This window comes from Hordeum vulgare, chromosome 3H (assembly GCF_904849725.1).
Source record: "Hordeum vulgare subsp. vulgare chromosome 3H, MorexV3_pseudomolecules_assembly, whole genome shotgun sequence".
NCBI lineage: Eukaryota > Viridiplantae > Streptophyta > Magnoliopsida > Poales > Poaceae > Hordeum > Hordeum vulgare.
In genome coordinates, this window is record NC_058520.1 from 467,364,010 (window position 1) to 467,378,642 (window position 14,633).

The 14,633-nt window shown below is 47.1% G+C and overlaps 1 protein-coding gene across 2 annotated transcripts; it reads left to right on the forward strand.

The window, feature by feature from the left end:
• Positions 1 to 1,214: 1,214 nt before the first annotated feature.
• On the forward strand, positions 1,215 to 5,696 carry LOC123440187 (probable LRR receptor-like serine/threonine-protein kinase At4g29180). Of its 2 annotated transcripts, XM_045116761.1 has the most exons (12): positions 1,215 to 1,390; positions 1,458 to 2,513; positions 2,677 to 2,815; positions 2,909 to 2,980; positions 3,084 to 3,155; positions 3,249 to 3,329; positions 3,597 to 3,760; positions 3,869 to 4,116; positions 4,323 to 4,449; positions 4,530 to 4,598; positions 4,693 to 4,885; positions 4,959 to 5,696. In XM_045116761.1, the coding sequence occupies exons 1-12, from the start codon at positions 1,291 to 1,293 to the stop codon at positions 5,407 to 5,409; spliced, it is 2,772 nt and encodes a 923-aa protein (XP_044972696.1). In that variant the 5' UTR covers positions 1,215 to 1,290; the 3' UTR covers positions 5,410 to 5,696. The 2 variants fall into 2 exon arrangements, with proteins under 2 accessions (XP_044972696.1, XP_044972695.1); XM_045116760.1 differs by having other exon boundaries at positions 1,252 to 2,513.
• Positions 5,697 to 14,633: the final 8,937 nt, after the last annotated feature.

A 14,633-nucleotide genomic window follows, 5' to 3' on the forward strand; every position in this document is an offset into this window, starting at 1 on the left:
CCTATGCAATTTTCCTATGAATCAAAGAAAAGCCCATTCCTATGAATCAAAGAAAAACCCCTAATTTTCCTATGCATTTTTCCTACGAATCAAGGAAACTATGACATGTTCTCAACATTCCCAATCCTTCTATTCGAATGCAATTTTCCTATCCTATGAATCAAAGAAAAGCCCCAGTTAAAACTATGACAAGTTTCGTATTACCTTGCCCACTGAAACACCATGACACGATGTTTGAAACAAAGTTGGACGACGGCAACATCGCGGCAATCGGCTGTGTACTCGAGATCGGGGCCCATGAACTTGTGTTTCTCCTCTCGAAGCCATGCCTCGAACATGGAAAGAAAAACCGGGACCTTGGCATCGCCGTTCGTGTAGACGACATCGAGATTGGTCGTGCCATGTGCGAGCACCTTCCCATAACGAGTGATTGGATTCATGGTAGAGGATGGGGATGGAGGAGAGGGAGACGAACAGAGGAAACAGAGGCGAACAGGCGAGAGGGAGGCGCTGGTCTCGTTTGATCTCGCGGTTACTGTAGCGTTTGATCTCGCGAGGAGCAACTTGTAAGGCGCGGGAGTCTAACGTTTTGGACCTTTAGTCCCGGTTTGAACCACGAGTCAGGACTAACAAGGCTCGCACGAGGCAAATGGTTGCCACCATCCCTTTAGTCCCGGTTCATGGCTCACACCGGGACTAAAGGTCCAATCTGAATCGGGACTGATGTCCTGGCCTCACGAACCGGGACTGATGCTTTCATTCGTCCCGGTTCGTAACAGAACCGGAATTAAAGCCCTTTTCTCGCCTAGATCATAGCTATGTTTTCTACTAGTGGAGATAAAGGATACCGATCAATCCAAACGTTTAAGGCTCGTTTGAGGCGTTTGTTTTTATGTTCTTTTAATCTGTTAATAACCGAGTCGTCACGGGTTTGAGGCGTCGGCTGTAAATGGTCTTAGGAGCTCCTGTCAGCAGAGTGTTCTACCATAGGTGTAGTAGACAGCCATCACGCATGTTTTACGCCCAACAAAACTAGAAAAGGCCATGGCGTGTTGACAAGAGGACGAATTTTGTATCCGAGCTCAGACCAATACGCACTGATTTGAATGCCTACAACGTGGCACCCTGTTCGCCGCCATTGATCGAAATAGGCCAGAATAAGATAAGCAAAGACGTGCATTATTAACCCAAAATAAATCAGTGCATCAGCTCCATCAGTTGATGTTCTCTTTCCAGGATCACGGAGGCGCCTGGAGGCTGGAGCTGGAGGTCATCATCAGCTAGCCTGCCATGTCGCGCCAGGGCTCCGTGCGGACGGCCGTCTTCTCGCTCTTCTCCATCTGCTTCGCCCATGTCGTGCTCCATGCTCGCGCTCAAGCCAACACTCGCGGTAAGCTTCCTGCAATCATACACATTTCTCCCCGGAGTTCGATATTGGACGATCTGTTTGGTTCCAGGTTTCATCAGCATCGACTGCGGCAGCCCTCCGGGCTCCGGCTACGTCGACGTCGTCACCTGGCTGCCGTACGTCTCCGACGCGCAGTTCGTGGACGCGGGCGTCAGCCACAACATCTCCGCGGAGCACGCCGACATGATCGACCTGAAGCTGCCGAGGCTCTACAACGACCTCCGGAGCTTCCCCACCGGCGCCCGGAACTGCTACACCGTGCGGCCCCTGACGCCGGGCACCAAGTACCTGGTCCGCGCCACGTTCCTGCACGGGAACTACGACGGGCTGGGCCCCGGAGGCCTCGCCGTGTTCGACCTCCACCTCGGCGTCAACTTCTGGCAGACGGTGAACGTCTCCAGCGTCTCCGACCCCTTCCAGGCGGAGATCATCACCGTCGTGCCGGACGACTACGTCCAGGTCTGCCTCGTCGGCAAGAAGGGCCTCGGCACGCCCTTCATCTCCGGCCTGGAGCTGCGCCCGCTACCGGACACACTCTACACCGTCGTGGCGAATTCCTCCCTGTCCATGGCCGTCCACGGCAGGTACAACCTGGGACCCGACGACGAGAAGCTGATCATACGGTACCCGTCGGATCCCCACGATCGCATCTGGAAGGTGCTGGCGAATCTGCGGTCATGGAACCCGACCAACACGACGGGCACCGTCCGTTACATCGCCCAGGACCAGTTCGAGGCGCCGTCGGCGGTGATGCAGACCGCCGCCACCGTGGACGACGGCTTCAGCCTGCGGTTCTACTGGGACGCGTACGAGTCGAACAAGGAGCTCGACTACTTCGCCGTGCTTCACATGGCCGAGCTCACGCGGCTCAACAGCAGCGAGGCGAGGATCTGCGAGATCTACCTCAACAACGGCCTGTGGTACAGCAAGCCCTTCTCCCCGGAGTTCCGGTACGCCAACGCAGTGTCCGGGATGGTGACAGGGAGTACGGAGTACAGCTTCAGGATCGAGCCGACCGCCAACTCGACGCTGCCGCCATTGCTCAACGCGCTCGAGATCTATGTCATGGTGCCGACTGCAGAGCGTGCTACCGATGGAGGAGATGGTATGGTCTCAAATCTCATATACTAGTAATTGGTGCCTTTGCACCTACTCTGTAGTTTACACTTGACAGTAGTCCGAACTCTGAAATTCGCCATGCACAGTGAGGATCGGTGAAAGGAAGCTGACATTTCGTTGTTCCATTTGATTGATTTCGCGGAATCTAGTGAGTGCCATTATGGGCATCAAGGCCAAGTATGAGATCAAGAAGAACTGGATGGGTGATCCGTGTGGCCCCAAGGTATATTTGTGGGACGGTGTAGGTTGCAACTACGCAATCTCTAGCGCACCAAGGATCACCTCACTGTGAGTTCCCGCAAGATAAATACTAGCAATGCAATATGTGACATAGTGAGATGACTCAGAAATGTTTAACCTTTGGGATGCCGTTTCTTGCAGAAACTTGTCCTCCAATGGATTGGATGGAGAAATAACCACCCTGCTAAGCAATCTCACTGCTCTTCAGAACCTGTAAATATGCACCATCCATTTTACTACTCTAGTTCCCCGTCAGTATTTTTGTGATGTATATTCAGTGCTAATAGCTGGAAGATTTTGTTTATTCATTTTTCAGGGATTTATCTCACAACATTTTGACAGGGAAGATTCCTGAATTCCTCGCACAACTGCCATCACTCGCTATCCTGTAAGATCGACGACTATGAGATTTGTACTTTGATAAAATGTTTGACATTTTTACAATGCCCCAACATAATCCTCGTCCCCTGTTTTTCCTCAGAGATTTGACCGGCAACAAGTTTAATGGATCAGTTCCAGAAAGCCTTCTAAAAAGGTCGCAAGAAGGCGCACTTTTATTAAGGTAGTGTTACCTTCCTATATATAGTTCAGAAGACCCCAAACAAATATAATCATGGACCTGCTCATTGTCACGAGTCACAACTCCCGATCCTATTGGGCATTAGCTAACAAAGGTTAAAAACATGGAAAAAAAGTTGATAGGTTTTTAGCAGTGGTCTAAAGATCAGATAGAACATAGAAGTGGGATGTTCCTTAGTCCAACCTCTTATCCTGTATTCAATACTGTACTCACTATGTTTTTTGACCCTTCTTTTTTGGTGAATGTTAGAATTGAAGCGAACATAAGCAGCATCAGCAATAACCAGCCAAAAGGAACAAAACGTAACAGCAATACTGCCGTAATTGTCGCTGGGGTTGCCGTTGTAGTTTTTGTACTGGTGGTTGTGGTGGTAATTGCCACACTGTGCCTTCGCAGGAGAAGAACTGAGAATGGTGAATTCTATTGACTGGAAACCAGATAATACTTGTCTAACTATTGTTGAGGAAAAATATAGTTTCTCGTGTTGTAGGTTGCTGATAAACTATTAACTACATATGCAGATCCTTCTGTCAGACCGCTGAATGGAAGTAACTCAAAAGAAGACGATGGAGACGCTGTCTCAATGCAATTCGATAACCGTCAGTTCAGTTACAAAGAGCTAAAGACCATCACAAATAGCTTCGAGAAGTCTATTGGCAAAGGTGGGTTCGGAGTAGTCTATCTTGGCTACTTGGAAGATGGAACCCCGGTTGCAGTCAAAACGCGCTCAGAATCGTCATCTCAAGGGGTTAATGAGTTCTTGGCAGAGGTTAGGTTTCTTCCAGCTCCTTTGCTCTCATTCATTCATATGCCTGTTTTTTTTTTCTCTTCCATCGTGTGCGTTGAATCAATCAAATCAATTTTACCCAACCACTTTAGTACTACAAGAGTTTGTCAGTTTTGCCAAACCATGTACCGCAAAAATAAAATGCACTTGGTGACTTGCTGACAGAACTAGTCTGAATTGCATTTCAGGCTCTACATTTGATAAGAGTTCATCACAGGAACTTGGTCAATCTGGTTGGCCACTGCAAGGATGGGCAACACTCGGCTCTTGTCTACGAGTACATGTCCGAAGGGAATTTACAAGAGAAGCTAAGAGGTAGTGTAGGTAGCAACCGGCAGCTCGCGTGTAGAGTACTCTCCTCCCTGAAACTCCTGCTGATTACTTGCATCTTTCAGAGAAAACCCCTGAATGTCTGCCTCTAACATGGCGCCAAAGGTTAAGGATCTCGCTCGACTCCGCCCAAGGTTTGCTTGATACGTACTCGTACTAGACATAATTTGTTTCAGCACACCGCGCCAGCTTCTCTTTTCTCAGGAGCCAACTGAACTGAATGTACAGGCCTTGAGTACCTGCACAAGGCGTGCACGCCGCCGCTGATCCACAGGGACGTGAAGACGGCCAACATACTCCTGAATGGGAGCAACCTCGACGCCAAAATCGCCGACTTTGGCCTGTCCAAGGCCTTCAACAACGACCTCCAGTCCCACGTCTCCACACGAGTAGTGGGAACCCCAGGATACCTCGACCCCGAGTACGTTCTTCCCCACTGACCAAGATGACAGAGGTGCAAAGTGAAGTGCTATCTGACAGCACGTACTCTGCAGGTACTACACTTCGTTCCAGCTCAGCGAGAAGAGCGACGTGTACAGCTTCGGGATCGTGCTGCTGGAGGTGGTCACCGGCCGGCCCCCGATCCTCCCGGAGAGCGTGCACATCGTGCAGTGGGCGCGGCAGAGGCTCGCCAAGGGCGACATCGAGAGCGTCGTGGACGACAACATGCAGGGGCGGTACGACCTCAACTCCGTCTGGAAGGTCGCCGACCTGGCCCTGAGGTGCACGGAGCAGGCGTCCAGCCAGAGGCCCGCCATGGCCGACGTCGTCGTCCAGCTCAAGGAGAGCTTGGAGCTGGAGGAAGGCTGCGAGAGGGTGCACGGTTCCTACACCGGAAGCGGAAGCGGAAGCGGCGACGGCTATGCGGAGCGCAGTGACGCTGCAAGCCAGAGTACGCAGAGCGGGAGGGTGCTAGATCTGGTGAGTGGCCCCGCAGCTAGATAACAAGATTTCTGGGAATGTAGTCGCGATTTATCCTCAGCGCAGTTCGAGATCCCCGTACAGTGATTGATCTTTTTTCTCGAGCCGTTCACGAAATTGCAGGGCTTTATGTTTTCATTTTAAGGGACTGGCTATGCGCCGACTGACTTTTGAATTTGGGTCAGTCGACAGAGAAAACAGAAATCAACTGATGTGAAAACAGAGTCAATCGACCAGCCAAAATCCCACTTCCTATGCTTGTGTTTTCTCTGTACAGTCCGCCTTCTGTCGGTCTCGTGTAAATTGGCGCCACTGCAATTACGTCGCTCGGTGCGAAAAAACACCATTTTCATAAAAGTTTATCAAAAACATCGATTTTCAGTTATCATGTTGTCAGAAGCACTAACAAGTTGACTAAGAGCCGTTTGATGCAAAATATGACAGAATGAGCCCACTTTCAGAACTAACGTGGCATCGAAATTTAACGCGTTCGGCTGAAACGTTAAGTTAACCCGACCACCCATCAACACGCTTGTTCATTTTATCGAACACATTGTGTGCAGGGATCGGCCGCTGCTCACTACACCCGCACCGCACGACTATGCGTTGTCGTCCAGCGACGGCCCCCGACGAGCCGAGATTCGCCAGTCCCGCCTTTAGCACCACTCTCCTCCTTCAAACCCCCACCCTTGAGATCCACATGCCTTGCGCCCGACGCACGCCACAGTCGTAACGCCACCATCGCCTCCGACCACGAGCTCCCTTCCAATCGCTGTTGCAGTCCGTAGAAACCGGTGACGCTGCCGGTGGTGGTTTGGAGAGGTTTGAGCATGGGCGTCAGGCTAGGAGGCTCCCGCGGCCGAGGATACGCCAGGGTCGACGCATTGCGGCTCGCCATGGACAGCGGGGCGTTGGGGGAGTGGAGCGGCGTAAGCAACAATGGCTCGGATCTTGTCGAGCGCATGCATGGCGTCGTGTCGGAGTTAATGAAGCAGTTGACGGAGTGGATGGTGCATTATCGTCAACAAATTTTGGATGTGCACGTGGCGTTCGGGATGCCTGCGTCCAACTGAAGGTGCATGAGGATGTAGTGGAGGAGGACACTATTCCTGGACATGGCTGTGAGGTCGAAGGAAGCCGTTAGCTGCGCGGTCTCTCGTGGTCGTGCTCAGGCGGAGCTCTTTCTCTTTATGTGGACAGAAAAGAGGAAGGGGAAACCGCATGATCTCCAGCCCTAGTGAGACACGATCGTCGCCTTGCTCTGCTCACGCCCTGGCTCGTTGGTCGGCGATGCTCCGATGGGTGCGACCGCCGGTTTTCCCGTGCGTGCCGGTGGATCGAGGCGTTGGCTATTTTTTTAAGTAAAGGTTGGCTCGTGCGGAGATAAAGAGAAAGAAAAAAATATTTTATGTTTTCTTCCCATGACATATGGACCCCATATGGCATTTGGCCTGTTGATTCGCGTGCTATAACAAAATTCTTGGTTATTAAGGAAATCCAACTGAAATTTAGCATATCACAAATAATTCCCCTTAACATGTGCTTCTAGGTGAATTTTTCACATCCTCCACTTCGGCCCTGCTGGCTTGTAGATCGGCTTGGCTTAGCTGAAAATCCCTCGGTAATTTTTCCTTTTCCTGCTTTAAAGCCTACGGGTTGGCAGAATGTCATGTTGACCCTTAGTTCAGCCGTCCCGCCCAAATTAAGGCTCAGGGGCTACTAGGTTCGAACTTTTGTTCGGTTATAAAGACACCGATGACTCACCTGTAGATTGGCAAACATCTGCCTTGCCACTTCCTTAAGACCGACTCGTGTAACTCCAAGGTATGCATGAGCCGAGTTGAGAGCATTAAACTCTTGCTCGGAAAACACAGGGTGGCGTAGTGACTCCTTCCGCTCCCAATGATTATCGCGCTTTCGATTTCGGAGTTAGTCACCGACAACCCTTAAGAACCTTCACGGAGTGGGTCCGTGTTTGGGACTCCTGCGTCAACCGAAGACCTTGGACTTTGTTGACTACCCAATACCTCGACGCCATCCTCGGACGGGGAGGGTTGCGTGCTGCTACTGCAACAAAAGACCTTCCAACGGCGCAGGAACAAGCGTGCTGACGGGAAACTATTCTTGTCTTGATACTCCTCAGCAACGGCACGAGGAATCCTTCTGCTACGGCTACGCCTTTAGGGACTTCCTTGGCAAATATGCAAAGGATTCCCCCGTGGCCTTGGAGCCTTGCGTTGGTGTTCCCTCGAAGCGGAAAGGGTGATGTAGCACAGCGGCGGTAAGTATTTCCCTCAGTTTTGAGAACCAAGGTATCGATCCAGTGAAGGATTATCACAAGTACCTGCACAAACACAAAGAGCTTGCATCCAACGCTATGAATGGGTTGTCAATCCCTTATAGATTGTTTGCCAAGTGAGAACTGAAAGCAAAAAGAAACAAAGCTAAGTAAAAGCGAAAGTGGAAACGATAGGTGTGAATCGACCCGGGGGCCGTAGTGTTCACTAGTGGCTTCTCTCATGAAAGCAAGTAGACAGTGGGTGAACGAATTACTGTCGAGCAATTGATGGAACTGCGCAAAGTCATGACGTTATCTATGGTAATGATTATATCTATAGGCATCACGTCCAAAACAAGTAGACCGATACAAGCCCATCTTGTTACCCTTGATGACAACAACATGATGCGTGCCTTGCTGCCCCTTCTGTCACTGGGAAAGGTCACCACACGGTATGAACCCAAAACCAAGCACTTCTCCCATTGCAAGAATCATAGATCTAGTTGGACAAACAAAACCCAAGACTCGGGGAGACTTACAAGGATATCAAATCATGCAAATAAGAAATCAGCAAAGACTCAAATATATATCATAGATAATCTGATCACAAATCCACAATTCATCAGATCTCGAAAAACACACCGCCAAAGAGGATTACATCGGATAGATCTCCATGTAGATCATGGAGAACTTTGTATTGAAGATCCAAGAGAGAGAAGAAGCCATCTAGCTACTAACTACGGACCCGTAGGTCTGAAGTGAACTACTCACGAGTCATTGGAGGGGCGATGATGTTGATGAAGAAGCCCTCCTACTCCAAAGTCCCCTCCGGCAGGGCACCGGGAAGGGTCTCCAAATGAGATCTTGCGGAAACGGAAGTTGCGGCGGCGGAAAAGTGTTTTCGTGGATGCCCTCATTTTTTCTGGATTTTTAGGGAATTTATAGGCCAAAGACCTAGGGCAGGGGAGAGCTAGGGGGGCCACAAGCTTGGTTGCCGCGGCCTCCCCCTGGCCGCGGCAACAGGGCTTGTGGGCCCCTGTGGGCCCACTTGCTTGGCCCTCAAGCCTCCTGATCTTCTTCCTTTCTGGAAAAAAATATTTCAGGGATTTTATTCCGTTCCAAAATCAGATCTGAAAAGAGTCAAAAACACAGAAAAAACAGGAACTCGCGCTTGGCACTGAATTAATAAGCTAGTCCCAAAAAAGATATAAAAGGTAAACAAAACATCCAAAGTTGACAAGATAACAGTGTGAAACCATAAAAAATTATAGATACGTTTGAGACGTATCAAGCATCCCCAAGCTTAACTCCTGCTCGTCCTCGAGTAGGGAAGTGATAAAGAATGAATTTTTGATGCTTTCATGCTACCTAGCATAGATGTCCTTTGTAACTCCTCTTATGTGACGTGAATGTTCAGATCCATTAGATTCAAAATAATAGTTTTCTATTGATGTGGAGACAATAGTAATTCAAGCAAACTAGCGAGGTAATCATGAACTTTCAAAATAACAAGGCCAAAAGAAAGTTATCCCTACAAAATCATATAGACTGGCTATGCTCTATCATCATTGCACAACGAATTTAAATCATGCACAACCCCGGTATTGGCCAAGTAATTGTTTTCACACCTTTACTTTCTCAAACTTTTTCAACTCTCACACAATACATGAGCGTGAGCCATGGTTTTAGCACTATAAGTGGTGTGGAGTGTGGTGGAGGTTGCAAGACAAACAAGGAGAAGATGGTCACATTGACTAGGCATATCAATGAGCTATGGAGATGTTCATCAATAGATATCAACATGAATGAGTAGGGATTGCCATACAAATGATGCACTAGAGCTAAGAGTAAGTGAAAGCTCTTAAAGAAAACTAGTGGATGTGCATCCAACTTGCTTGCTCACGAAGACCTAAGGCAAATTTGTGGAAGCCTATCATTGGAATATACAAGCCAAGTTATATAATGAAAATTTCCCACTAGCTATATGGTGATGACAAAACGAGAGACTCTCAATCATGAAGATCATGGTGCTTAATATGCACAAGTGTGGATAGGTGGTAGCATTGTCCCTTCTCTTTTTTTCTCTCATTTTTTTGGATGGGCTCTTTGGCCTCTCTTTTTTTTTGGTGGGCATCTTTGGCCTCTTTTATTTCCTCACATGGGACAATGCTCCATCAATGATGATTATCACACTTACAACTCAAAACTTAGAGAAATGATGACTCTATATGGAATGCCTTCGGTAGTGTACCGTGACAATGATCTAACTTGGCATAGACATTAATGGAAACATCATGCTAGCTATCTTACGACCATGCAATGGCAATGTAGACGTGGTGGCACATGTCATGGTGGTAGTTGCATGGCAATATATCTCGGAATGACTTTGAAAAAGCCATAGTAGGTAGGTATGGTGGCTGTTTTGAGGGAGGCTAATGGTGGGTTTAGTGCACCGGCGAAAGTTGCACGATACTAAGAAGATAGTGATGGTGGAAGGTGAAAGTGCATCTAAACCATGGACTCAACATTACTCATGAAGAACTCATATACTTGTTGCAAAAGTTTTATTAATAATCGAAACAAAGCATTCAACACATACTCCTAGGGGAAGGGTTGGTAGGTATAAACCATCGCGTAATCCCGACCGCCACACAAAGGATGACAATCAATAGACTAATCATGCTCAGACTTAATCACATAGCGGTTCACCATACGTGCATGCTACGGGAATCACTAACTTCAACACAAGTATTTATAGATCCACAACACCTTACTAGCATGACTTCAATATTACCATAACCACAACTCAAAACTAATTGAGATGAATCAAACTTCTCTAACTATTCAATGCACATGAAGGTGGAAGTTTTCGTATCCCTTTGGATAAATACCCCTTTTGAGACTACTTTCATAGCATAGATCAACTACCAAGACACGCACTGTCGTGCTCTAAAATATATAAGTGAAGCACATAGAGCAAAATCAACTAGCTCCAAAAGATATAAGTGAAACACATGTGAGCTGAATTGTCTACCAAAGGATATAAGTGAAGCTCGACAAAATCAAGGTGAGTGCATGTCTCCCTCTCTAGGTGTGCAGCAAGGATGATTGTGACACAACAAAAATAAAAGACAACTACGATACAAGAAGCTCCAAGCAAAACACATAACATGTGGTGAATAAAAATATAGCCCCAAGTAACATTACCGATGGATTGAAGACGAAAGAGGGGATGCCTTCCCGGGGCATCCCCAATCTTAGGCTTTTACGGCATCCTTGAATCATCTTGGGGTGCCTTGGGCATCCCCAATCTTGAGCTCTTGCCACTCTTTATCTTTTTGTCCATAAGAACTTCACCCAAAACTTGAAAACTTCACAACACGAAACTTAAACAGAAACTCGTGATAACATTAGTATAAGAAAGCAAACCACCACTTCCTTAGGTACTGTAGCAAACTTAAATTCTACTTATGTTGATGTTGGGTTACTGTATTTTCAATATTCCATGGCTAATACCCCCCGATACTATCCATAGTTTCATCAAAATATTAACCAACTGAACAAAAACAGAATCTGTTAACAGCTGACCAGTCTGTAGCAATCTGTATACTTCGTATACTTCTGGTACTTCAAAAATTCTGAAATATTACGAAAGTCTGAAGAATTTGTGTAGAAATCAGCTGCAAAAATAATTAACTCAAAAGCTCTTACATAAAAAAATTAAAATTCTTTTCGTGAGCAGAAAGTTTCTGTGTTTTCCAGCATGACCAAACGATCATCCCCAAGACTAATCATAACGGTTTTGCTTGGCACAAACGCAAAAAGAAACACAAAAAACACAATAATAACATAATTATGAAAGTGTGGGAAACACAAAACAGAAAGAAAAAGGATAGATTCGTTGGGTTGCCTCCCAACAAGCGCTATTGTTTAACGCCCTTAGCTAGGCAAAAGGTGATGGAATCACGTATAGTCATCCTTGGTGCTCAAACCATAAGTAGTGTGATCATTTATCATCTTAAGATCTTCATCTTTATTGGATGACTCACCACTAGCTTTAGGAACAAAAACAAACTTGACGGTCTTTTTGAGAGTGAGATTTGGAGTATTTTGCACAGCGGCAAAAGCGGAACCCAAGTTGGTTATGACATCCTCTAGTTTTCCAATTCTAGAGGAATCATTAACTATAGGTTCCTTCTCCCTTAAATTTTTCAAAACATTTTCCACTTTGGATCCGTACTGAGTAATTTGATTGTGGATCTTTCTATCCAAACCCTCAATAAGTTCAATTGTGGCAATTTTGTTTTCAATAGCGTCAAGCCTTTGCATCACGTGTTCCAAGGTTAAGGTAGTTCCATTAACCATGAGCAGGGGTGAGCCTACCAAATTCATGATAGCTCCATATGAGTCAACAGTATGGCTCCCCAAAAAATTCCCGCCTACGATGGTATCAAGAATATACCTATTCCAAGGAGAGATTCCAACATAAAAACTGCGAAGAAGGACGGTAGTGGATTGCTTACGAGTGGATCTACTTTGAGCATTGCAAATCCTGTACCAAGCGTCCTTTAAATTTTCTTCCTCATTCTGCCTGAAATTGAGAACTTCGTTCTCAGGGGTATCGTTTGGAGTAGTGGGTCTAGCCATTGATGGACTATCCCACACAAGAACGAGCATGAAGAAAGCGAGTGAAGCGGGCAAAAGAAAACGGCAAAGGAGAAAGGCAAAAGAAAAAGGCAAAGGAGAAAGGGAACTGAAAACGACAAATGTGAAGTGGGGGAGAGGAAAACGAGAGGCAACTGGCAAAAAAGTAAATGCAAGAGATGAGTTTGTGAGACCTACTTGGATAGATCTCTCCTTCCCCGGCAACGGCGCCAGAAATACTTCTGCTACTGTAACAAAAGACCTTCCAACGGCGCCAGAAACAAGCGTGCTGACGGGAGACTATTCTTGTCTTGATACTCCTCAGCAACGGCACCAGGAATCCTTCTGCTACGGCTACACCTTTAGGGACTTCCTTGGAAAATATGCAAAGGATTCCCCCGTGGCCTTGGAGCCTTGCGTTGGTGTTCCCTCGAAGCAGAAAGGGTGATGTAGCACAGCGGCGGTAAGTATTTCCCTCAGTTTTGAGAACCAAGGTATTGATCAAGTGAAGGATTATCACAAGTACGTGCACAAACACAAATAGCTTGCACCCAACGCTATGAAGGGGTTGTCAATCCCTTATAGATTGTTTGCCAAGTGAGAACTGAAAGCAAAAATAAACAAAGCAAAGTAAAAGCAAAAGTGGAAACGATAGGTGTGAATAGACCCAGGGGGGCGTAGTGTTCACTAGTGGCTTTTCTCATGAAAGCAAGTAGACGGTGGGTGAATGAATTACTGTCGAGCAATTGATAGAACCACGCAAAGTCGTGACGTTATCTATGGCAATGATTATATCTATAGGCATCACGTCCAAAACAAGTAGACCGATACTTTCTGCATCTACTACTATTACTCCACACGTCGACCGCTATCCAGCATGCATCTAGTGTATTAAGTTCATGAGAACAGAGTGACGCCTTAAGCAAGATGACATGATGTAGATGGACAATCTCATATCTACGATAAAAACCCATCTTGTTACCCTTGATGGCAACAACACGATGCGTGCCTTGTTGCCCCTTCTGTCACTGGGAAAGGTCACCACACGGTATGAACCCAAAACCAAGCACTTCTCCCATTGCAAGAATCATAGATCTAGTTGGCCAAACAAAACCCAAGACTCGGAGAGACTTACAAAGATATCAAGTCATGCAACTCACGAGTCATTGAAATGAACTACTCACGAGTCATTGGAGGGGCGATGATGTTGATGAAGAAGCCCTCCAACTCCAAAGTCCCCTCCGGTAGGGCACCGGGAAGGGTCTCCAAATGATATCTCACGGAAACACAAGCTTGCGGCGGCGAAAAAGTGTTTTTGTGGATGCCCTCATTTTTTCTAGATTTTTAGGGAATTTATAGGCCAAAGACCTAGGTCAGGGGAGCGCCAAGGGGGGCACAAGCTTGGTTGTCGCGGCCTCCCCCTGGCCGCGACAACAGGGATTGTGGGCCCACTTGCTTGGCCCTCAAGCCTCCCGATCTTCTTCCTTTCTGGAATAATTTATTTCGGGGATTTTATTCCGTTTGGACTCCGTTCCAAAATCATATCTGAAAAGAGTCAAAAACACAGAAAAAACAGGAACTGGCGCTTGGCACTGAATTAATAAGTTAGTCCCAAAAAAGATATAAAAGGTAAACAAAACATCCAAAGTTGACAAGATAACAGCGTGAAACCATCAAAAATTATAGATACGTTTGAGGCGTATCACGCGCGTCTCCTGAATTTTTCGTCTAGAGGTCATGAACATTTAAGAAGACAGTCACTACCGTAAGGGATAAGGATTGATCTATGTACCTCTTGGCCGAAGGGACAGCTGACGTATTTTCTGCCACTCCATCTTATTCGAGGATTCTGTTCTCGCTTGACGGGACCCCGATTGGTACATCTCGAGAAACAGTTCCAGCGTGTTCCAACGACCCCTGGGCACGGCCCCTCGCTGGGTAGTTGTCTTCCTCTTGCTCCGAGAAGATAGAAGAGACCTGGGGTTGTCGGCTAGAAGGGACACGTGCTACTCGTCAACGCTCTCTTGATAAAACACCCCGTCCTCAAAGATAATCGAAATCACCGGGTCCTCGTGAAATCGGGGTTCATCATCACGGGCGAAGTCCTCGGGATGGGATGAGGGACAATTTACCGTCTCAATCCAGCGCCTCCAAGTATGCAAAGGGGGAGTAGGGGTTATTGGTCAGCAATAACGAACATAAATATCCAGGCTATGAATATAATCACACTTACCCATTCGATAGGGTTATATGCCAAAAAACCGTCCTTGAGGGTGAGGCGGGCGAAATCTTCTTTTTACCCCTTGAAAAGATCAGCTAGAACAGC